Source organism: Eptatretus burgeri, chromosome 10 (assembly GCF_056783735.1).
Source record: "Eptatretus burgeri isolate ZD-2024b chromosome 10, Ebu_testis_v1, whole genome shotgun sequence".
Lineage (NCBI taxonomy): Eukaryota > Metazoa > Chordata > Myxini > Myxiniformes > Myxinidae > Eptatretus > Eptatretus burgeri.
In genome coordinates, this window is record NC_140970.1 from 28,593,590 (window position 1) to 28,618,230 (window position 24,641).

General features: G+C 51.2%; 1 protein-coding gene across 4 annotated transcripts in view; it reads right to left on the reverse strand.

The window, feature by feature from the left end:
• Positions 1-24,641, reverse strand: part of LOC147018180 (uncharacterized) — a 58,185-nt gene that overhangs the window by 18,605 nt on the left and 14,939 nt on the right. For all 4 annotated transcript variants that reach the window (XM_085897609.1, XM_085897607.1, XM_085897608.1 and 1 more), the window contains 4 exons: positions 17,146-17,204; positions 16,666-16,783; positions 8,201-8,396; positions 5,890-6,632 (listed from right to left, as the gene is read on the reverse strand). In XM_085897609.1, the coding sequence (XP_085753735.1) occupies positions 5,890-6,632; positions 8,201-8,396; positions 16,666-16,783; positions 17,146-17,192 (1,104 nt within the window). In that variant the 5' untranslated portion in view covers positions 17,193-17,204. The remainder of the gene's footprint in view (positions 1-5,889; positions 6,633-8,200; positions 8,397-16,665; positions 16,784-17,145; positions 17,205-24,641) is intronic.

The following is a 24,641-nucleotide window of genomic DNA, read 5'->3' on the forward strand; positions in this document are numbered from 1 at the left end:
TGATCCGCTTTCTGACCCCTCCTCCACAACAGGTTCTATAAAAGAGAGCAAATCCAGCTCAATCTTTCTTTCGTCTAGACTCCAAGATGAATCTCTTCGAAGCCTTTACCGAGCCGAGCACAACCGAGCTGAGAGGGCAGCACAACCAAGCGAGGCGAGTAAGCAGTTACCAAGATGTGCCGAGGTAATTGCCAGGTCATCGGCGCTCGGCTTCATTCCTCAGCCAATATTCATTACCACTTCCAGACTTTCTCACACGTTCCCATTAGGCTCTCACGCATCTTTTCTCCATCTGTTCCTCGTCCACTAAAAGAGCATTACCGATTCGCACCTTTCACACTTTCCTCTTGCATCAAGCTGCACCACATTTTTGCACCTCCTCCTCATCGACTGTAGACACTCCAGTTTTCTTCCCTCTTGCCCCTTCCTAAGCGATTGGGTTGCGTAGGTCCGACCGCGCCAGGTACAACGAGGTCGCCTACATCTTAACTGCTTCCCTCCTTTCTGGGCTAACTCTAATTTCCTTGGGTGTGTGTGTATGATGGCACCTGTAACATAAGTAAGATTTTATAAGTTAATATCAGTGTAACTCTGCACTGGTGGAAAATCACTGTCTCTTTCATAAATAATTGTATTTTCTTTTGCCACACCGACAAATTCCTTGCTTTCCCCTACTGTACATTTTATGAATACACCCAGTACTTTGCCACATAATTTTCCTTGCCTTGCTGTAATAAATTGCTTGCTATAAATGTACCCAGCTCATTTCATCTTTTCCTTCATTGGTCTGGCATGGTCCGCACATTTGCATAGCCGGGAAGTTCGACCCCAACAATCTGTTTATTAGCCAGTGCGTACTTGGCAGCTCTACTCGGCTGCACCTGACAGTAAGTTTAACGCAAGTACGCATCGAGGGCACGTGACCTCAATTGACCGGCCGTCCACAGGTAAGGTATCACGTGAAGTAATGTATTCCTGCCTGGAATGGTCCTGCCAATCGGCGTTACTGGCTGCCTAACAACCTGACAGTGTGCAGAACGATTTGTGCCCGGCGGCCTCAAGACCGATCACTTGAGAGGGACCAAAGTGCTTCCCCTCGTGGCAAGCCTCGAACCCAGAATCCACAACAATGTTTCTTATGTATTTATGAAAACAATGGGTTGACTGACTGCCTCGACCAGTGATCTTCACTATGTTTTTAGAAGGGGGCCACTTTTGCAGATAAGACATCAGTGCAAGAGCCACCACACCACCTGCAGGATTCCATAATGGCTGCTATTAGGCCCAGTCTCCACATACTTTTCTTTGTTGTGGTTAACTGGGCTGCAAGCGTAATTGTTTGTACACTGGAACCATACCCTGATGTAGTTATGTTACTTTTATGCTTTTCGTTGGAACACTCATTTGAAACCATTGAGTAAGTTTGATAGCATATATGGCGGATTATGATGGAGTATTTTCACAATTGTGTATTATCAGCCGCACATCAGGGGGTGCACTTTAGGCCACCAAGGGCCGCTAGTGGCTTGCGAGCTGTGCAATTCAGGAAAGGGGCCTAGACACCTGAGGTTGTGGATCTACTGATGTAGTTAATCTACTGACGTGGATCCGTGACCAAGGTTGTGGATCTTCCATTTGGAGAGGTTCTCGCCTGAAAGGATCCAAACCTCGATTTAGAACAGTGCTGATGAAGATCTGATGATCCATGCAGTTGGGAAAGTGTGTGTGCGTGTTTGTTTGTGAGTGTTTGTATGAGCGAGTGTGTGCGTCCTCCAAAACTCCAACACCATGAATCCGAGCAGCTTGAAACTGCACACATACTAAGGGAACTCCAAGGGAATGCATGAGTGAAAATTGGGTGTTTGGGTTAATTAAAACACCCCTTTACAAGCGTATTTAATTATTACCTTTATCAGGTGCATTCTCGGACACCTCACTCTTGCTCGGGTTTTAATTCGCCATTTTGTTCGGCCTGCTCAACAATGCCTTGAGTTGGAACAAGCCGCAACGGTTTATTAACGATAAAGTGCTCAAAATGTTTTTCTCACTTTCCTCACTGATATCATCGAATGCCTGATCTTCATACCTCCAAATTGCTGTATACATTGCTTTTGTAAGTGCTGCAGTTTTCAAATTAGGAGCTTGGAGTGATTTCATGAATTATATGATGCGATTTTCCATGATTTACTCTCACGGACTTATTCAAGCTATCATAGAAATATAATTTGAGTTTGGAGGATCGGATAACGTGGACTAAATAACTCGAAATCTAGAGTGAAATCTGAAAATGTTAAGAAATCGGCGGTTTAGCTTTTTCAGGGATGTGCCATTACCAATCAGCTTGCTATCGCTTGCCAAGCTAGCTGTTCCTCATAAACCATTTAATTGGAGTGCTTGCTTGAGTGCTTAAGCCACTTGGCAAAAATCTCAGTCAACATAGTGCTTCCTCTTCTCAAATGGCTTGATGTCTATGATCATTAACATGAATTCCATCCAAGTCATTCAACTTGGGATTTCCTGCTACTTCTCTCTTTTGACAATGGATGGAGGCGTCCAACCTTAAGACAAGAGGTCAGGACTGTCTCGAGACATGTCATGAGCCTTCGACACCATCAGGTGCAGCACTCTGCTCACCAAGTTCTGTCTATTGCATCCTCATACATATTGCCTTTTTACTGCTGTAGAAAACCCTCCTTTTCTACTTTGAAAACATTTCACCATTATTCCATGAAAGTACACCATACAAATGACAGACCAGCAACATCTCCATCCCTTTCAGCAGATATGAAAAGGATCTAATCTGATCTGACACACAGAAAATGTTGCTCAATCCATGGAAGTCTCGCATTCTCACCTCCAGAATTCATCGATATACAGTGCCAAGAGAAAGTCAACACCCTCTTTCAAATTTTTCACCATTTGTTGCCTGATAGGCTGGAATTAAATTGCATTAATTCAGACCTTGAGCCTGGTGTTGGCTTTGTGGTTAAGGTGGCAGCTTGGGGTCAATCCTAGGCTCCCTGTTGGCCGCTGAATTAATACACCAGGGGGTTGACTCAGCCTTTCATCCTTCCAAGTTCGGCGAAATGAGTACCAGTGTGTACTGGTAGAGGGGCACTGCATCAGCGACACAGTCGTGCTTCCAAGAAATGATAGCTACCCCGGCAGGTAAGTTGCCATACGGAAGAAGGAGGAGGAGGAGGAGGAGGAGAAGGAGAAGGAGAAGGAGAAGGAGAAGGAGAAGGAGAAGGAGAAGGAGAAGGAGAAGGAGAAGGAGAAGGAGAAGGAGAAGGAGAAGGAGAAGGAGAAGGAGAAGGAGAAGGAGAAGGAGAAGGAGAAGGAGAAGGAGGAATCAGACTTTTTCCAACCTTCACTTACACATTGTAACCCACAACTTCCAAGTGAAAAACAAATTCAACAAATTTCAGAAAATTAATTAAAAATACAAAACTAGAATATCTTGGTTGGATAAGTGTCCACCCAACTTATAATAGCAACTGTAAATTTGTTCAGGTATAACCAATCACCTTCAAAATCACACACCAATTTAATTGGCCTCCACCTGTGTTAAATTGCAGTGATTCTGATAATTTCAGAATATAATCAGCTGTTCCTGTAGGTTTCTCTGCTGGGTAGTGCATTTCACAGCAAAGACTCAACCACGAGACCAGTAGCTTTCAAAAGACCTCTGGGATAAGGTTGTGGAAAGACACAGATCAGGGGATGGGTATAAAAATATTTCAAAGGCCTTGAAGATCCCTGAAGCACAGTCAAGACAATCATTAAAAAGTGGAAGGCGTAGGGTACCAAAGACACGGCCTTGATCAGGCTGTCCCTCCAAATTGGATGAGCAAGCAAGGAGGAGACTGATCAGAGAGGCCACAAAGAGGCTAATGGCAACTTTGAAAGAGCTACATGCCTTTTGGCAAAGACTGGTCACTGTGTGCATGTGACAACAATATCCCAAGCACTCCACAAGTCTGGCCTGCACAGCAGGGTGGCAAGAAGAAGCCATTACTCAAAAAAGCCCACCTCGAGTCCCATTTGAGGTATGCAAAACACCACTCTGCTAATTCTGAAGCCCTGTGGCAAAAACTTTTGTGGTCCGCCAAAACCAAGATGGAACTTTTTGGCCTAAATGCAAAATGTTATGTTTGACACAAACTCAACACAGCACATCACATTGCACAAAGAATACCATCCCTACTGTGAAGCATGTTGGTGGCAACACCATGTTATGGGGATGTTTCTCATCAGCAGGGACTGGGGCACTTGTCAGGAGAGAAGGGAAAATGGATAGAGCAAAATATAGAAAAATCCCAGAGGAAAACCTGCTGCTCTCTGCAAGAAAGCTGAAATTGGGACGGAAGTTCACATTTCAGCATGACAACGACCCGACGTATACAGCCAAAGCTACATTGGAGTGGCTAAGGAACAAAAAGATAAATATCCTTGAGTGGCCCAATCAGAGCCCCGACCTAAATCCAATTGAAAAATCTGTGGCATGACTTGACCATTGCTGTTCATAAACGCTCCCCATGCAACTTGACTGAACTTGAAGAGTTTTGTGCAGAATGGGCAAATATTGCCTGATCAAGGTGTGCAAAGTTGGTAGAGACCTATCCCAACAGACTCACAGCTGTAATTGCTGTCAAAGGTGCTTCCACGAAGTATCAACTCAGGGGGGTGGACACTGATCCAACCAAGACATTTGAGTTTTTTATTTTTAATTAATTTTCTGAAATTTGTAGAATTTGTTTTTCACTTGGAAGTTGTGGGTTACGATGTGTAAATAAAAGTGGAAAAAGTCTGATTTAATGCAATTTAATTCCAGGCTATAAGGCAACAAAAGGTGAAAAATTTTAAAGGGGGTGTACAGTTTCTTTAGGCACTACATCCTTGATCAGCCACTGGAAGAAAAAAAAAAGTCCAGTTCCTCAAATCTCTGGGCCGAATACCCATAACATATCTGGGGCAGACATTCTATCAAAGGTGCCTCCCAAAGCCAGCTGCATACTGAGTATCCTTTGTCATCCCAAGTCCTTCCTGGGTAAATCTTAACTTTTTACAGCCTATTGAAGTACTGCTCTCTGGTACAGGCTGGTGCTTCCCCACTTCACACCTCTCATTCAGGGATGCTGTAGACTCAAAGCTATCATCATTGGCATCACCCAAAACAAAGAAGTATCAGGCTTTTTGTTTGTCCACAGACAGGTCAGTTTTTTTTTTTTCGATTAAACTGCACATCTTCGAGCCTTACTCACCCTGTTCTTTCAGCCCTCTGACCTTCCAGGATACATACACCCTTCCAGTAACACTCTCCTTATTGACTTTCCAAAATAAAGGCTTAGGGTTCACCTCCATTCTTTTGTTCCTCTTTTCTCCTGCTTGGGGAACAACATCCCTAAGTCAACACAATATCATCTCTGAGATGGCAATACTCATGCACCAGCTTCCAACCCGACTCAAAATATTTTATGCCCCCAATAACCCTTCCCAAACCCACCCATACTTGCAGGTTACAGTCTTTCAATTCCTCCTCTCCTCTCTTTTCCTGCTCATTTATTTCCCCACTACCCCATTGTCAACAAGTTTTCAATGAGTCAACACCTCGCTCCTCCATAAGCCTAGATTTTGTAACCCAAAAAATTAAAAATTACTCTTTACAACCAAATAATTTTAAGGACGATTCAAAATTTTTATTTTTTTTAACCAATGGACCTTTCTCATGTTCCCCATGCTTTTCAATTATACACCTGCTTCAACAATGACCATAGATATGATAACATCTTTACTTTAAATATTCATTCTTACTCCAATCTTGAACCTCATTTTATAAACAATGAAATAATAAAAAAATAAAAATATATATTTATATATTGAACCCACCTTCCCATTTCCTTCACCCTTGCTTTTTGTCCCCTTTTTGTGACCACTTTTCTGGATCATAGTCTGTGTGTTGGTTTTTCCTTTTTTCTGTGTGTGCTGACGCTTTCTGCTGCTGCCATCATTTTCTTCATATCCATCACTCTCTGAGTCTTCTTTCCCAGACTTTTTCTTCTCTGCTCCACTGTCCATCCCAGACTCCAAACTGCTTTCACTTTTACATTGTTCCTGCATTTCAAATGCGTCTTCTACTCCCTCAGACTTCTTTTCGTTGCTCCCTCCTTGACTCACCTCTTCATCTGCACTGTCACTTTCAACATCCTCAGGCTGCTTCAGTTCCTGAGACGTCTCGTTTCCTCCTTTCTCACTGCCATCGATATTATGGCATTTCTTTCTCCCCCTTTCCATATTTTCTCCACCAACTCTCCTTTTCTTCTTCTGTTGGTGCTTACTTCTTGTCTTGCTCTGCTCTCTGCTATCTCTCTCACTCTCTTTACTGCTAACTATATCATTCTCATTACAAGCATCTCCCTCACTGTCCCCTTCATGTGGTCTCTGAGGATGATTTTTTTTATCTCGATCCCCATTTATGTCATCATATTCCTCATTTTCTTCTTCACTTCCTGTCTCAACATCTTTGCTTCGTCCCCTTTTGGGGTTACGAGTCTTCTGCCGATCTGTGTTGTGGTTACCAGGTGATAATATTTTTGTGCTTCTTTCACTTGAAGAATCATTTGGAGAACTGTCTGTGAAAAAACAAAAAAAAAAAAATGTAAAAAAAACATTAGAAGGGAACGAAACAATAATAGCACTTTAAAAAAAAGATTGATTTATAACTTTGAAGGAAATATATGGAATTAGAGCTGCATCATAAAAAGTAATTCTACCCATGCAGCCTATAATGTGATTCTGATTCAATACAAAAAGGGGTAACAACAAAGATAGACATAGAGATAGAGACAACCAAACAACCTGACAACACTGATGTGTTTATATTTTTGAATTCAAGGAACGTGGGAGAGGATTGTTGGAGGCCCAATAAGAAAAGAGAAAGAAGTATGCACTAGAACTACGTTGTCGATGGCACACCATCGCATATTCCCGCGCACACTGCTTTGTCCCATTAACACCAGGTGAAATTTTATCTTGCAAAATGGATTGATTATTCTTTTCTATTTGATGTGCTTTATGACCAAAGACTTACTATGTTTACTAAATCAGAAGTCATTGCAAGCATGTCAACATTTCATGAAACATTAATTTAACACTGTCCAGCAATATAGCACAGTGCATCAATTTAATCATAGGAATGAACTGTGTATAATATGAATTATATTATTCATAATCAATTAGATAAATACAGTAAAACCTGTGACTGTTTGTCACTCATGGGGGCCACATAAGTAAGTTCTTTATAAAATAATTTACCATGCACAATGGTAAATACACTTTTAAAAAATCAGCCCCCATGACCTCACCCCCTCTGGCCCGGCCCCTAGGGGTCATATCAAAAATCCGACAGTGTTGTGCACTTCCCCATACCTATATCTACTATGTCCCAAAGTTTCAAGTTCCTATCTCAATGAAAACGGTGTAGGAGGAGCTATTTTGACCCCCTATCCGCGAAGCAACCCCTACCCCCAAAGCACGCTCTGATCATCATGTGTTGAAAAAAATATGTTGTTAAATGTATAACTCATGAATATGTTTGATTTAAAAAGCTACAAGACAATTTTTTTTAAATCGACCCCCATGACCCCAACCCCTCTGGCCCGGCCCCTATGGGTCATATCAAAAATCCAAAAGTGTTGTGCACTTTCTCATACATATCTACGATACTAAAAAAATAGAATATGTTTGTATGTATGTATGTGTGTGTGTTTGTTCGTCCTTTATAGGCGGCCGAACCGTTGGATGGAATGAGATGAAACTTGGCATGAGTGATCCTTGGGACATGAGAACGGACATGGGGGGGGGGGGGGTCAAGTTCAAGGTCAAAGGTCACGGGATCAAGGGGCCAAGGTCACCGGGTAACTTCAATTTCTCAATTTCATTCGATCGAGACGGGACCAACGCCATTCGACAGATAATCAAAATTAATACTGAAGGACCAATTTTGTGCCCCGTCTGTGACGGGGTTTCGGCTAGTATCTACTATGTTCCAAAGTTTCAAGTTCCTATTTCAAACAGTGTAGGCGGAGTTACAGGGTAAGACAGACGGATGTACGGACGTACGGCAGAGACAATCACAATATTCCCGCTTTTCTTCGAAAGCGCGGGAATAATAAAATCAGGCCAACTGTGAGATACTCACCACTTTGGGAACTTTTCCTTTTTTTCACATCTTTTGGGACCTCATCTTCTGCCTTCTCCCCTCCATCATCTCTCACTCTTTTTCCTGCTCTTCCTTGAAGATTCCTTACACCCTCCTTTAACCGTCCATCACCAGCATCTTCTCTGCCCTTTTCCACAACTTTTGATAGAGGTTCATCTTCACTCGAATCACCATTCTGCAGCAATAAAAATTTTAAAAACTTATTCAAAAGAAACAATAACACTGCCATAACAATAAAACACAATGATAACCACAATGTTATTATAGGTACAGGCAGGAGCTGAAATGTCGTTTTAGATTTACGAGCACATTAACAGTAGAGCGATTGCATCACTTGCTCCCCTCCACCACTGACAGTGACAGTGACAGTGACAGTGACACACACACGGTCTTGCTTCATTACATAACAAGGGTTATTTGGGAGCAACCAAGGTAGCAGTGTGTTGCCTATACACTGCAAAATAAATGTATGTGTCAGATAATGGTGTTGCACGCTTGGAACAAAATAGGCCATAGGGCTGGTATTCTGCTAGTGGATGGAAGCCCTCAATTTCAGACATGACATCAGGGAAGTCTCTCTGGACGTAACTCATATATTTGATCATCTGGCAACCCACCTTGATCTTCAAACCCTTTGCTTATAGCATCCAATGCCACCCCTCTAATGGATCACCGACTTCCTCTTACCCCATATTCAGCATATAGCTCTTAAAAGGATCCTCTCACCTACTCTCCTTGTCAAGACTGGAGTGCCATAAGGCAGTCTTGGGCCCAGTCTTGTTCCTCATCATCAATTATTTATCTTTCTGATTCCCTGGAAAAAAAACTGCCCATTTCTCTTTGCTGGTTATTCCACCCTCTGCTGTATTGTCTCATCCTTCAGACAGGCAGGCAGCAGTCTCTCCCCTCCGGCAGGTGGGCCCCGTGGAGGACGGTGTGCTGGGAGCCGGGGTGACCCTAGGCGACCAGGCGCATTGGCAAAAGATGATCCGGGGCATGATTAGCGAGCAGTTTGGGAGAGATAAAAGGGAGCGGTCGGGCCCAGGGAGGGCGAGGGATGGGCCATCAGGGGGTATCCCAATTCGGAACGGAGGGGGGTATACTTCGGCGAACCGGAGGCAGACACCTTACCAGAGGAGGGGTTATAATTATGGCGGGAGGGACCACCTGTGGCGGGAGTGTAACGCCCCGCACAGAGAAGAACCACGGTCCCCCAGACCACCAACTCTGCCCCGGGCCGATGGGAATAGCCAGGCCCAACCATCACCCCCCCCCCACCAGTCCCAGGGAAACTAAAAGGTGCCGAACATGTAGGGCCGTGTTCGGCAGATTCAGATGGAGAAGAGCCCTCAGAACTGCGACAGGTCATCAATTGTGGCCAAATTGGAAATGGTAGTTTGACATTTCGGTGAAAAATTGCCGGCGTAGGGGTAGACACCGTTGTGGACACAGGAGCAAGCGCCACGATCAGCCCTGTGGTCCTTGATTCAAGTGTAGACTGTTGGGATGAGATCCACCGTCTGCAAAATCATAGTTTGCAGCTAGCTACCGGGGCAACGGCCCCCATCATAGGACATGGTTTTGTGTCCTTTAAATTGGGCACTGTTAAAACGAAGATAGAGGTTTGGGTGGCGAAGGTGTGCGACCCATGTCTAATCAGGTTGGATGTGCTGACTGCCGGTGGTTGCAAAATCGACTTGGGCCGAGGAGTCATGCAGTTGGGTGGTGAGGAAGTGCCATTAGGGGGTATGGGCACGGATGAAAGGGTGGAGCTGGAGGCTCCCGACTCCGTGGTCATTCCCCCGGGTGCAGAGGCAGTGTTACCGGCCCGGTGGCGGGCACACCCAACGTGGCAGGGCTCCTGCGGCCTGGCGGAACTACTGGCAGGGCAATCAACCCCGGGCTTAGTCATGAGCCGCGCCCGAGTAAACACCGACGGGCCTATCGTACCCGTTCGGGTAATAAATATTAGCACGGAACCAGGTACGAAGGTGGCAGATTGCACCCCAGTGATAGAAGTCGCAGAACTGAGCGACGATAACATCGAGCCGGACCGGCCCCAGAGGGGGTCTCCAGACATTGTTAGGAATTGGCCCGATCCCATTTGCGAGATGGTAAATCGGAGTAGTGTAGATTTGGAGGATGCCCAGCGGGAGGCCTTACGGCTTACACAAACTGGTTGACCGACTTATGGGAATCTTCTCCTTGTCACCCGAGGATATTGGACGTATGGGCCTGGTGTAACATCAGATCAACACCGATGGGGCCCGGCCTGTCCGTCAGCCTGCTCGACGGCTCCCATGGAGTAAGCGAGAGGAGGCTGATGAACAGGTTGAAAAGATGCTCAATGCAGGTGTCATTGAGCCCTCGGAATGTCCTTGGATGTCACCGGTTGTGCTGGTTAAAAAGAAGAATGGGACCACGCATTTCTGTGTGGACTGGAGCCAGCTGAACAATGTGACACTCAAAGACTCCTATCCCCTGCCGAGAATTGACAATACCCTCGACGCCGTTTCAGGCTCCAAATGGTTCTCAATTTTGGACCTTAAGAGTGGGTATTGGCAGGTGGAGATGGATAAGACGGGGAAGGAGAAAACGGCATTTTCTACAGGGAAGGGACTGTATCAGTTCACTGTGATGCCGTTCGGTTTGTGCAACGCCCCCGCCACCTTTGAAAGATTGATGGAGCGTGTGCTGGGCGGCATGCCGTGGCAATCATGCCTGGTGTACCTGGATGATGTCCTGGTACACGCCAGAACATTTCCCCAGGCGATAGCCAATTTGGACCAGGTGCTTGGGCGCCTCAGGCAGGCAGGGCTGAAGTTGAGCCCGGAGAAATGCACTTTGTTCGTGACAGAGATGGCCTATCTAGGACACGTGATAGGCCGCGAAGGGGTGAAAAACCAACCCAGGGAAAAGTACCGCGGTAGAGGAGTGGCCCGTACCTACAAATGTTAAACAGGTATGGGGTTTTTTGGGTCTTTGCTCCTACTACTGGCGCTTCGTGGCAAATTTTGCGGAGATAGCCAGGCCCCTCCTGGGCATGGCTATCGGAGAAGGGAGAAGGGGTCGAGATTTAATTGGACAGAGGAATGCCAGCAGGCCTTCCTCAAATTAAAGGGGTGTTTGACATCCGCACCCGTTTAGCGTACCCCACCGATGACGGGATGTATACCCTGGACACGGATGCAAGCCAGGAAGGATTGGGAGCAGTCTTGTCTCAGACACAGGGGGGTGTGGAAAGAGTGATCGCGTATTACAGTCGGGCCATGAGTAGGCCCGAACGAAATTATTGCGTTACTCGCAAGGAGCTATTGGCGATGCTGTCTGCAGTGAGCCATTTCGACCCATACTTATACGGGAGGAAATTTTTGGTTCGAACTGACCATTCCTCCGTGCAATGGCTCTTATGGTTCAAGGAACCGGAGGGTCAGATTGCAAGGTGGTTAGAAAAGTTGCAGCAGTACGATTTCAGTGTGGCCAATAGAGCCGGTAAGGCTCATGGGAATGCCGATGCTCTCTCTCGACGCCCCTGTCTGGGAGAAAACTGCAAATATTGCACGAGGAATGAGGAGAGGGACCAATTGGCGGACACCTCCCAGAAACTCCCAGCCCGTGCGGCCCGGGTGGGAGGCCCAACATTGCCACTAACCGCGGGGGAGGAATTTGGCAGTTTGGCGTGGAGCACGGCCCAGCGGGAAGACCCCGTGATAGGGCCAGTGTACAAATGGGTCCAGGAAAACAAGAGGCCCAGTGGGGAGGAGATCACCCCATTCGGAGCGCGAACAAAAGCGTACTGGGCTCAGTAGAGGACCCTAGAAATGAGGGATAACATCTTGTATCACAAGTGGGTGGAGATTCCCTCAGAAAAGACTTATTGGCTGGTAATAGTCCCTGATGGGTTTAAGACCCAAATTCTGAAGCAGGTGCATGGTACCCGCGCCGGCGGCCATTTGGGCAGGACCAAAACAAAATCTCGGGTCCGCCGGCAGTTCTATTGGGTTAACATGGGACGCGACGTACAGAACTGGTGTCGAGCATGCGACGCCTGTACTGCTAAAAAGGGACCGGCACGGAGGATGAGGGCCCCACTTCAACTCCATCAGGTTGGGGCCCCCCTTGAGCGAGTGGCCATGGACATTTTGGGACCATTGCCCCCCACTCGCCAAGGTAAAAAATACATCCTCGTGATCATGGACTATTTCACCAAATGGCCGGAGGCCTTTGCCCTTCCCAACCAGGAAGCTGGGGTCGTGGCAAGGGCCTTCGTGGAAGGATTTGCATGTCGGTATGGGATTCCGGAGGAGCTGCACACGGATCAGGGGCGAAATTTTGAGAGCGAATTGCTAAAGGAGGTGTGCAGACTCCTAGAAATTCGAAAAACCCCAACAACGCCTCTGAGACCACAATCTGACGGCATGGTGGAGAGGTTCAATAGGACCCTGGTCCAACAATTGGCTCTCTTCACCGCCAATAATCAGGAGGACTGGGACGAACATCTCCCGTATCTCCTGATGGCTTATCGTGCGTCCCAACATGGGGCGACCGCTTGTAGTCCGGCGCTGTTGATGTATGGCCGGGAGTTGAGAGGCCCCGTCGACTTGCTGTGCGGTCCGACGCCTGAGCGTCCTGACAGACCCCCAGGGGAGGGCTATGCCCGTCGGTTGGAGGAAGGCATGGAGAAAGTCCATGCCTTCGCTCGGCACCAGCTCCAACAGGTGGGTATGAAGATGAAGCGCAGGTACGACCACTGGAGCCAGGTGAGCGAGTACCCACCGGGGGCGAAGATTTGGTTCTTCAACCCCCGGCGGAGGAAGGGCAGATGCCTAAAGCTTACCTCACCTTGGCAGGGCCCGGGGGTCGTCCTGGCGCAAATCAGTGACGTGGTCCTGAAAATTAAAATGGGACCACGAGCCCTCCCCCGGATCGTCCACGTGGACCGCCTGAGACCTTACAAGGGCGATCTTACGCCTTCATGGATATGTCTTGCCGGAGGAGCCGGAGCTGCAACAGCCGCTCCCGCAGAGGCGCAAGGCTCGCAGAGCCTTGCTGCGAGTTCATGAGCCTAGGCAGGGGTGGAAGACCCCCTGCAAAAATGGGGAATGATTTGAGGATTTTGAGGACATGGACAGACTTTGAGTGTGTAGAGGGGACGTAGCTTAGCTACGTAGTGTTAAAAGGAACGTGCTGTAGTTTAAGGGACGACGTGGGAGCACGAGGTAGTAGAGGGGATATAGTGAGCAGAATGGCAGAATTCAGCGGTGTGTGTTGAAGAGTTGTGAGGTGGAGACATGTTGAGTGAGTGAGGCCGGCGGGTCTGTATGTATGGAGTGAATGTGGAATGCATGGTGCGATGAGTGATTGGGGGGAGGAGAGATTCCCGCCCAAGGGACCCCGGGGTCAGTGTAAAGTGAGTTAGGGGGTTAGTCAAATTGACAAAATGGAGGTCGTTTTGCTGTTGGTGGGAATGTTGGCTCGATACCCATTTGGAGGGGTGCAGGAGCCCTGTTGACGGGCTGGGAGCGTGGCTGCGAACGGTGAGTATCGCTGAGTGGGTACCCTGGGCACCGGGCTAGTCGGCCGCAGTAGGCCAAGGGCCCATGGGGGGCCGGGATAGTGAAGTGGGCACGGGCGCGCCCGCATGATGCGGGGGCCCGGGGCGCCATATGCCACGGGGGCAGTGTACTGGGCACGGGCGACCCTTGGAAAGGGGCCCAGGGGGGCCAGCTTGCCACGTGAGCGTGGAGGGGGAGTCGCCAGGGAGGGCACTCCCCAGTTTAGGGAGCTGGTGGGCTCGGAGGCAGTATTGTGCCCGGGGGGGGCATGGTTGGAGAATCGGCAGAGGGTAGTTCCTGCCAAGGGAGCCACTTGTCCCAGCCACGAAACCGCGCAAGGGCACGAGGGAAAACTGGAGGGCAAGGCCCGAAATTTGAGAGGACACCAACACAGGCGACGGGAATCTGGGTTGTTAGAACCGATAGTTTAAGCGAGAGGCGCTTTTGGAAAGCCCCGGGGTAGTTAAAAGTTAAATGATAGGGTAGATAGGAAGTGTACCCCTCCGCACCATCCATCCCTTCACTGTCGTTGTGGGCCGCTGGACTCACCTTGGGTTAGAGATCGCTGAGATCTGAGGAGGCCATTCTGAGGCTTGAATTGGGCCTCGACACAGGATGCTAGCTCTCCCTTATTCCCCTCCAGGAAGGGAACATAGGGGTTGGGAGTAGGCTAGCCGAACAAGGACGATAAAGGGGGTTAGGAGACGAGTTATAGAGGGGGAAGTAAAAATAAAAATAAAAACAAAAAAAATAAGTTGGGGCTAAATTGATTTTTGACAATTTAAGGGGGTGGGTATGGACAGAGACAGGCAAAGGTGATTGGTTGGGAGGGAGACAGTAGGGTAGGTCCGAGCCCGCCTTCTGAGTGGCCAGCACCACCGCACTTCTTCCACCAACCTCCATTTCCAGGCAAAAGGCGAGCCAACTTCGTCTGCTGGCTGTTTTACTGCAAGGCCTGTGCCAGGCACTTCATCTGCTGGCTGTTTTTTTTACTGCAAAGCCTGTGCCGGGCACTTCATCTGCTGGCTGTTTTTTTTACTGCAAAGCTTGTGCCAGGCACTTCATCTGCTGGCTGTTTTTTTTTACTGCAAAGCCTGTGCCGGCTGCTTCATCTGCTGGCTGTTTTTGTTACAACGGCCTTGTTGTGCCATGCCTTGTCTGCCTGCCTTTGCCTTGGCCCATGCCCACCATCCCCCGTTCTGTTTTGCTTCCCCCCCCCTTGTTCATTACCATATGCGCCAGGATCATCGCGCAAATTGCAGGGACTGCCCTGATGGCAGCTGCAACACGGGACTGCACTGGTGGCCCGTGCACCATTGTTTGTTGCATCCATTCATCCATCCGTTGGATGTTGCATCCAACCGTTCATTGCTGTGTTGCTTGAGCCAACACCATCCGCGTGCCGCAGGGACTGCCCTGTGGGCAGCTGCACCTGGAGACTGCATTTGTGCAGCCCGTGCACCGCTTGTGTTCACTGCGCTCATTTAAAAAGGGGGAGGCCTTGGACTGCGTGTGAGTAGCCGGCCACATTCCCTGTCACCTGCATTGTTCATGAGCCAGAGACTGCGTGTGAGCAGCCTGGCTCCCTGCTGTGACTTTTGTTTTTCTCCACAGAGTCCATAGATCCTGGGCCATGGTTAAGTGTAAAATTTGTAAGGAGAAGATGTAATTGTAAATGTGTTTTGCACCCCCGGCATGTGTGTCTTAGCGCCGGCAATTTATTTAAGTCGTCTGTATGAGTGGGTTTGTTTAGTTAGTTACTCAGCCCATAGGTTATTTATTTTGGGGACATGAATACACTGAATGTCGCACTCAGGGATTCAAAGGTAAATCGTACTCGGGGAAAACTTACACATGATGGCACACGAAAATTCCCCACCCCTCTTCGGTTTCACTACGTCCGTGCTCCTCCCCTCTCTCTCTTCCCCCCCCTCTTTAACCCTCCCTCCCACCAGTATACCCGTAGTCTGGATGGGAGTCATCTCTGGATGTGTCTGGGCAGTGGCACTGCCTTCCCTTTCCGCACCCCTCCTCGCTCCCACCTCCTTCCTCCCTCCCCAACCCGCCTCAGTATCCCTCCCTCCTCACTCCCCCTCCTCTCCTCTCCCCTCACTTAATATTCCCATCAGCGAAGCGATGGGATGTATTTGCAAGTACAAAATAAAAGGTCAAACTCATGGCCAGCCATTACCAAGTTCCAAGATTTGGTGAGGGACCACCAAATTTGGTGGGATTTGGTGAGGGAACGGCACAACTCGGTTGATGTAACCGTTGGAACAGCAAAAGTGCACTTGTGTTCACATTTGGGGATTTATTCTCATGAAAGAGCAACAAAAGAGTCAAAATGTGTCAAATAAAGAAACTAACCACAAAATACTGTGGATGTTTCATTACGTCGTCATATCACACTTAGCTTTCCTCTTTAAAGGTCCTTCTGGATTATCAATGTTTGCCCTCTCGGTGCACGATCTGCCGTTAAGACTCCTACAAAGTTCAAACTTCAATCAAATCATTGGTTCTGTATGGAGATTAACCCCTTTCACCCCATGTATGGGGTTTGGCACAGCTCTATTTTGGTAATATTACAACGTGCATGTTGCAGTGAGTGTCAATGTATCTATTACATACAGCTGCTGCATACTGACGAGTCAATGCATTGATTACAATAATCCAAAACTGGTAATTTTTTGCCCCATTATATTCCATTCCACATCTCCTTTCCACACCCATCCACCCTCTTTTCTTTCTCGTACGACCCACCCTCGCCCTTTGTTACATTTTGATACTCTCACTTCATTCACCCACCGTGTGTACATAAATCTGGAGGTCCAAATAGCACACGGAAGAGAAAGTGTATTGTTCGAGCACGAGTACGTTTATCAGGAATACCTGTTCAAGTAGTATCCGTTTGACCATCTGCTTGAGAATATCCCTTTCACTGGTTGACAGCTCCTCACGCCCAATATGCACCAAATACTGATCTCGAACACTTTTTTGGGACAAAGAACTGTAAAAGGACATCAAGGCATTCCTCTTGTGACAAACACCGAAAACAAGTATACCCAAATCGGAGGTAGAGACGTTATATTTATTAATACAAGAGTCTGGGTTAATCAACGTGTTTTGAAGAGCTAGCGGATGTGCATGGGTGAGTCGATGAAGGTAGTGATGGGTAGTACATTTGAAAGACGAGGAGTGAATAATAGGAGACAAGAGACAATGCAGGTGGGCAACCAGTCTGGACTTTGGGAGGGTGAGCAAGTGAAGGTTTCTCTCGAGAAGAACACGTGACCTGGAGTGGTTTGCACAGGACAGGAGGAGCAAGGCCAGATATAAACTGTTATAAAATAGAATTGCAAAGGTACTTACCTGATGTCTTTAGTCCGACGAAGCAGGTTTCGCACAAACTTCTCCATGATTTTTGTGTCCTGCAGTAGTACAAATTTTAATAATGTTTTTAAAAAAAAAATCTTTAAATATCATCATCTGCCACCTGCAAACCCCTAATCATCTTCACCTGCACAATATCTAGACTCTCGACGAAGGGTTCACGACCAATGTATAAACCAATGGGCTCTCGGAACTGGGAATGTTTCTGTCACGGAAGACGTCAAAAAGCAACTTTCTCGGAGGACTTGAGTTGAAACACACAAATCATAGCTGAATTACTTGATAAAATATTAATTGACAGTTAATTTCATATTTAACAAGTTTACTTCCTTTAATAGTAACCAGCGAAAAAACAAGTACCATCCAATACTTTCATATCATTCCACTTCATAATCTTTCTGTTCTTTTTGAAGCCAAACACAATGGTCTTGTCTTTTCAACGGATACCCTGAAATCCTTCATGTCCACAACATAAATGAAGATGGGATATGCAGTGCCTTCAGTATCAGAACGGCAGTCTTCTTCTTTGTTCATATGCAAAGCAAGGCTGCAGGGTAGTATCATTGGCTGAGGGTATGGCTGTGTCGCTGATGCAATGCCCTCTGCTGGTTCGGGTAGATATTTCGAATTTGGCCATGGTGCAGGCGATAGCTCACCGTTCGAGAACTTTGACCAAATTTTTAATTATTTTCTCAAACTAAAGGTTTGTTGAAAAGGACACGATGGGATATTTAACGTCCACCAACAAAATTCCCATTTAACGTCCATCCGAGAGGCGGCTCACATTGATGAAAGACCCTGCCTGTGAAACACAGAGATGACAGTTTATAGCGAGTCGAGATTCAAACTCAGGCTATATAGCTCAGAGGCAAGTACACGTACCTCCAGGTCATTCTGTCAGCCCAGAAGGGCAGTTTGGTCAAATTGGCTCACATGAGGATCCAACTCAGATAAGTAAACGCAATGGTGAACCTGTGATCCCTCCATCCCAAATATATTATTATTTTTTTTATAAAACACAAGCAACTAGAAAGCATCTCAAAATGCAAAGCTTCTCCACTTTACTAAAGTCGACAAAAACAAGTAAAAAAAAAATTATACAATTTATTCATTTGTGTTCTCCATATTCTTATAATAAAGGTTTGTTGAAGATTTGATTACAAAAGCTTAATTGGTAAAAATAGGACCACGTGTCCTGAAACTCACCTGGATCAGGAGCAACAGTCGCTCAAACCACCCCCCCCCCCCCCGCAAACCCTTAGAGTCCTTCGACCCTGAGTGTTTTCTGTAATGCCATGAACAAACTTTAGTACATCACAGGTGATGAAGGTTGTGGTAAAGTTTCAATGAAATTGTGCGTCGTTTCGGAGAAGAAGGGAAAAACCTATTTTTTTTGGGGGGGGGGAATTAACCCCCCTTCCCCCCATCCACCCCCGTAAACCCAATCAATGAGCACAAGTTTTGATGTGGTCCATACACATTCGTCTGGCATCAGATACGAAGCTTATGGCCAAGTTCCATCAAAATTGTGTGTTTGGTTCAAGCGATAATGACGTGTTTACGGACTCACTGACTCACTCACACCTACAGACACTGCTCGATTGCATAAGCTCACCTAACTTAAGTCCAGGTGAGCTAAAAATGTTGTAGATTTCCTGGAGTGGTGAACTCGGATGATATGGAGAGCATAGAAAGTGAATAACAGAAAATGCTTGTGGACGAACTTCCACATCAAGAGAGACTATATGACCCGAGGAGCATATGGAAGTCAAGAAGACTCCCACGAGACAAAACCAGGTTTATGTCAAAACTTAAAATGTCTGTTCATTGTTACATCACAATACCAACAATGAAAGATTGTTTTGTGTGGTTTGAAAGACCACCACATTTAAGACTCCTCCCTCAAACTCAACTCGCACCGGCACCCGCACAGCCCTCCTCCAACTCGCACCGGCACCCACACAGCCCTCCTCCAACTCGCACCGGCACCCACACAGCCCTCTCTCCAACTCGCACCGGCACCCACACAGCCCTCTCTCTAACTCGCACCGGCACCCACACAGCCCTCTCTCCAACTCGCACTGGCACCCACACAGCCCTCCTCCAACTCCCACCGGCACCCACACAGCCCTCTCTCCAACTCGCACCGGCACCCACACAGCCCTCTCTCTAACTCGCACCGGCACCCACACAGCCCTCTCTCTAACTCGCACCGGCACCCACACAGCCCTCTCTCTAACTCGCACCGGCACCCACACAGCCCTCTCTCTAACTCGCACCGGCACCCACACAGCCCTCTCTCTAACTCACACCGGCACCCACACAGCCCTCCTCCAACTCGCACCGGCACCCACACAGCCCTCTCTCCAACTCGCACCGGCACCCACACAGCCCTCTCTCTAACTCGCACCGGCACCCACACAGCCCTCTCTCTAACTCGCACCGGCACCCACACAGCCCTCTCTCTAACTCGCACCGGCACCCGCACAGCCCTCTCTCCAACTCGCACCGGCACCCGCACAGCCCTCTCTCCAACTCGCACCGGCACCCACAGAGCCCTCTCTCTAACTCGCACCGGCACCCACACAGCCCTCTCTCCAACTCGCACCGGCACCCACACAGCCCTCCTCCAACTCGCACCGGCACCCACACAGCCCTCTCTCCAACTCGCACCGGCACCCACACAGCCCTCCTCCAACTCGCACCGGCACCCACACACCCCTCTCTCCAACTCGCACCGGCACCCACACAGCCCTCTCTCCAACTCGCACCGGCACCCACACAGCCCTCTCTCCAACTCGCACCGGCACCCGCGCAGCCCTCTCTCCACCTCGCACCGGCACCCACACAGCCCTCTCTCCAACTCGCACCGGCACCCACACAGCCCTCTCTCTAACTCGCACCGGCACCCACACAGCCCTCTCTCCAACTCGCACCGGCACCCGCACAGCCCTCTCTCCAACTCGCACCGGCACCCGCACAGCCCTCTCTCCAACTCGCACCGGCACCCACACAGCCCTCTCTCTAACTCGCACCGGCACCCACACAGCCCTCCTCCAACTCGCACCGGCACCCACACAGCCCTCCTCCAACTCGCACCGGCACCCACACAGCCCTCTCTCCAACTCGCACCGGCACCCACACAGCCCTCTCTCCAACTCACACCGGCACCCGCACAGCCCTCTCTCTAACTCGCACCGGCACCCACACAGCCCTCTCTCTAACTCGCACCGGCACCCACACAGCCCTCTCTCTAACTCGCACCGGCACCCACACAGCCCTCTCTCTAACTCGCACCGGCACCCACACAGCCCTCTCTCTAACTCGCACCAGCACCCACACAGCCCTCTCTCCAACTCGCACCGGCACCCACACAGCCCTCTCTCCAACTCGCACCGGCACCCTCACAGCCCTCTCTCTATCTCGCACCGGCACCCACACAGCCCTCTCTCCAACTCGCACCGGCACCCACACAGCCCTCTCTCTAACTCGCACCAGCACCCACACAGCCCTCTCTCCAGCTCACACCGGCACCCACACAGCCCTCTCTCTAACTCGCACCGGCACCCCCACAGCCCTCTCTCCAACTCGCACCAGCACCCACCCAGCCCCCTCTCCAACTCGCACCGGCACCCACACAGCCCTCTCTCTAACTCGCACCGGCACCCACACAGCCCTCTCTCCAACTCGCACCGGCACGCACACAGCCCTCTCTCTAACTCGCACCGGGACCCACACAGCCCTCTCTCCGACTCGCGCCGGCACCCACACAGCCCTCTCTCTAACTCGCACCGGCACCCGCACAGCCCTCTCTCTAACTCGCACCGGCACCCACACAGCCCTCTCTCTAACTCGCACCGGCACCCACACAGCCCTCTCTCCAACTCGCACCGGCACCCACACAGCCCACACTCCAACTCGCACCGGCACCCACACAGCCCTCTCTCCAACACGCACCGGCACCCACACAGCCCTCTCTCTAACTCGCACCGGCACCCGCACAGCCCACTCTCCAACTCGCACCGGCACCCACACAGCCCTCTCTCTAACTCGCACCGGCACCCACACAGCCCTCTCTCCAACTCGCACCGGCACCCACACAGCCCTCTCTCTCACTCGCACCAGCACCCACACAGCCCTCTCTCGAACTCGCACCGGCACCCACACAGCCCTCTCTCTAACTCGCACCGACACCCACACAGCCCTCTCTCTAACTCGCACCGGCACCCACACAGACCTCTCTCCAACTCGCACCGGCACCCACACAGGCCTCTCTCTAACTGTCACCGGCACCCACACAGCCCTCTCTCTAACTCGCACCGGCACCCACACAGCCCTCTCTCCAACTCGCACCGGCACCCACACAGCCCTCTCTCCAACTCGCACCGGCACCCACACAGCCCTCTCTCCAACTCGCACCGGCACCCACACAGCCCTCTCTCCAACTCGCACCGGCACCCACACAGCCCTCTCTCCAACTCGCACCGGCACCCACACAGCCATCTCTCCAACTCGCACCGGCACCCACACAGCCCTCTCTCCAACTCGCACCGGCACCCACACAGCCCTCTCTCCAACTCGCACCGGCACCCGCACAGCCCTCTCGCCAACTCGCACCGGCACCCACACAGCCCTCTCTCCAACTCGCACCGGCACCCACACAGCCCTCTCGCCAACTCGCACAGCCCTCTCTCCAACTCGCACCGGCACCCACACAGCCCTGTCTCCAACTCGCACAGCCCTCTCTCCAACTCGCAACGGCACCCCCACAGCCCTCTCACCAACTCGCACCGGCACCCACACAGCCCTCTCTCTAACTCGCACCGGCACCCACACAGGCCTCTCTCTAACTCGCACCGGCACCCACACAGCCCTCTCTCCAACTCGCACCGGCACCCGCACAGCCCTCTCTCTAACTCACACCAGCACCCGCACAGCCCTCTCGCCAGCTCGCACAGCCCTCTCTCCAACTCGCACCGGCACCCGCACAGCCCTCTCGCCAACTCGTACCGGCACCCACACAGCCCTCTCTCTAACTCGCACCGGCACCCACACAGCCCTCTCGCCAACTCGCACAGCCCTCTCTCCAACTCGCACCGGCACCCACACAGCCCTCTCTCCAACTCGCACCGGCACCCACACAGCCCTCTCTCCAACTCGCACCGGCACCCACACAGCCCTCTCTCTAACTCGCACCGGCACCCACACAGCCCTCTCTCTAACTCACACCGGCACCCACACAGCCCTCTCTCTAACTCGCACCGGCACCCACACAGCCCTCTCTCCAACTCGCACCGGCACCCACACAGCTCTCTGTCCAACTCGCACCGGCACCCACACATCCCTGTCTCTAACTCACACCGGCACCCACACAGCCCTCCTCCAACTCGCACCGGCACCCACACAGCCCTCTCTCCAACTCGCACCGGCACCCACACAGCCCTCTCTCTAACTCGCACCGGCACCCACACAGCCCTCTCTCCAACTCGCACCAGCACCCACACAGCCCTCTCTCCAACTCACACCCGCACCCACACAGCCCTCTCTCTAACTGGCACCGGCACCCACACACCCCTCTCTCTAACTCGCACCGGCACCCACACAGCCCTCTCTCTAACTCGCACCGGCACCCGCACAGCCCTCTCTCCAACTCGCACCGGCACCCGCACAGCCCTCTCTCCAACTCGCACCGGCACCCACAGAGCCCTCTCTCTAACTCGCACCGGCACCCACACAGCCCTCTCTCCAACTCGCACCGGCACCCACACAGCCCTCCTCCAACTCGCACCGGCACCCACACAGCCCTCTCTCCAACTCGCACCGGCACCCACACAGCCCTCCTCCAACTCGCACCGGCACCCACACACCCCTCTCTCCAACTCGCACCGGCACCCACACAGCCCTCTCTCCAACTCGCACCGGCACCCACACAGCCCTCTCTCCAACTCGCACCGGCACCCGCACAGCCCTCTCTCCAACTCGCACCGGCACCCACACAGCCCTCTCTCCAACTCGCACCGGCACCCACACAGCCCTCTCTCTAACTCGCACCGGCACCCACACAGCCCTCTCTCCAACTCGCACCGGCACCCGCACAGCCCTCTCTCCAACTCGCACCGGCACCCGCACAGCCCTCTCTCCAACTCGCACCGGCACCCACACAGCCCTCTCTCTAACTCGCACCGGCACCCACACAGCCCTCCTCCAACTCGCACCGGCACCCACACAGCCCTCCTCCAACTCGCACCGGCACCCACACAGCCCTCTCTCCAACTCGCACCGGCACCCACACAGCCCTCTCTCTAACTCGCACCGGCACCCACACAGCCCTCTCTCTAACTCGCACCGGCACCCACACAGCCCTCTCTCTAACTCGCACCGGCACCCACACAGCCCTCTCTCTACCTCGCACCAGCACCCACACAGCCCTCTCTCCAACTCGCACCGGCACCCACACAGCCCTCTCTCCAACTCGCACCGGCACCCACACAGCCCTCTCTCTAACTCGCACCGGCACCCACACAGCCCTCTCTCCAACTCGCACCGGCACCCACACAGCCCTCTCTCTAACTCGCACCAGCACCCACACAGCCCTCTCTCCAACTCACACCGGCACCCACACAGCCCTCTCTCTAACTCGCACCGGCACCCACACAGCCCTCTCTCCAACTCGCACCAGCACCCACACAGCCCTCTCTCCAACTCGCACCGGCACCCACACAGCCCTCTCTCTAACTCGCACCGGCACCCACACAGCCCTCTCTCCAACTCGCACCGGCACCCACACAGCCCTCTCACTAACTCGCACCGGCACCCACACAGCCCTCTCTCCAACTCGCACCGGCACCCACACAGCCCTCTCTCTAACTCGCACCGGCACCCACACAGCCCTCTCTCTAACTCGCACCGGCACCCACACAGCGCTCTCTCTAACTCGCTCCGGCATCCCCACAGCCCTCTCTCCAACTCGCACCGGCACCCGCACAGCCCTCTCTCCAACTCGCACCGGCACCCACACAGCCCTCTCTCCAACTCGCACCGGCACCCACACAGCCCTCTCTCTAACTCGCACCGGCACCCGCACAGCCCTCTCTCCAACTCGCACCGGCACCCACACAGCCCTCTCTCTAACTCGCACCGGCACCCACACAGCCCTCTCTCCAACTCGCACCGGCACCCACACAGCCCTCTCTCTCACTCGCACCAGCACCCACACAGCCCTCTCTCTAACTCGCACCGGCACCCACACAGCCCTCTCTCTAACTCGCACCGGCACCCACACAGCCCTCTCTCTAACTCGCACCGGCACCCACACAGCCCTCTCTCCAACTCGCACCGGCACCCACACAGCCCTCTCTCTAACTCGCACCGGCACCCACACAGCCCTCTCTCTAACTCGCACCGGCACCCACACAGCCCTCTCTCTAACTCGCACCGGCACCCACACAGCCCTCTCTCCAACTCGCACCGGCACC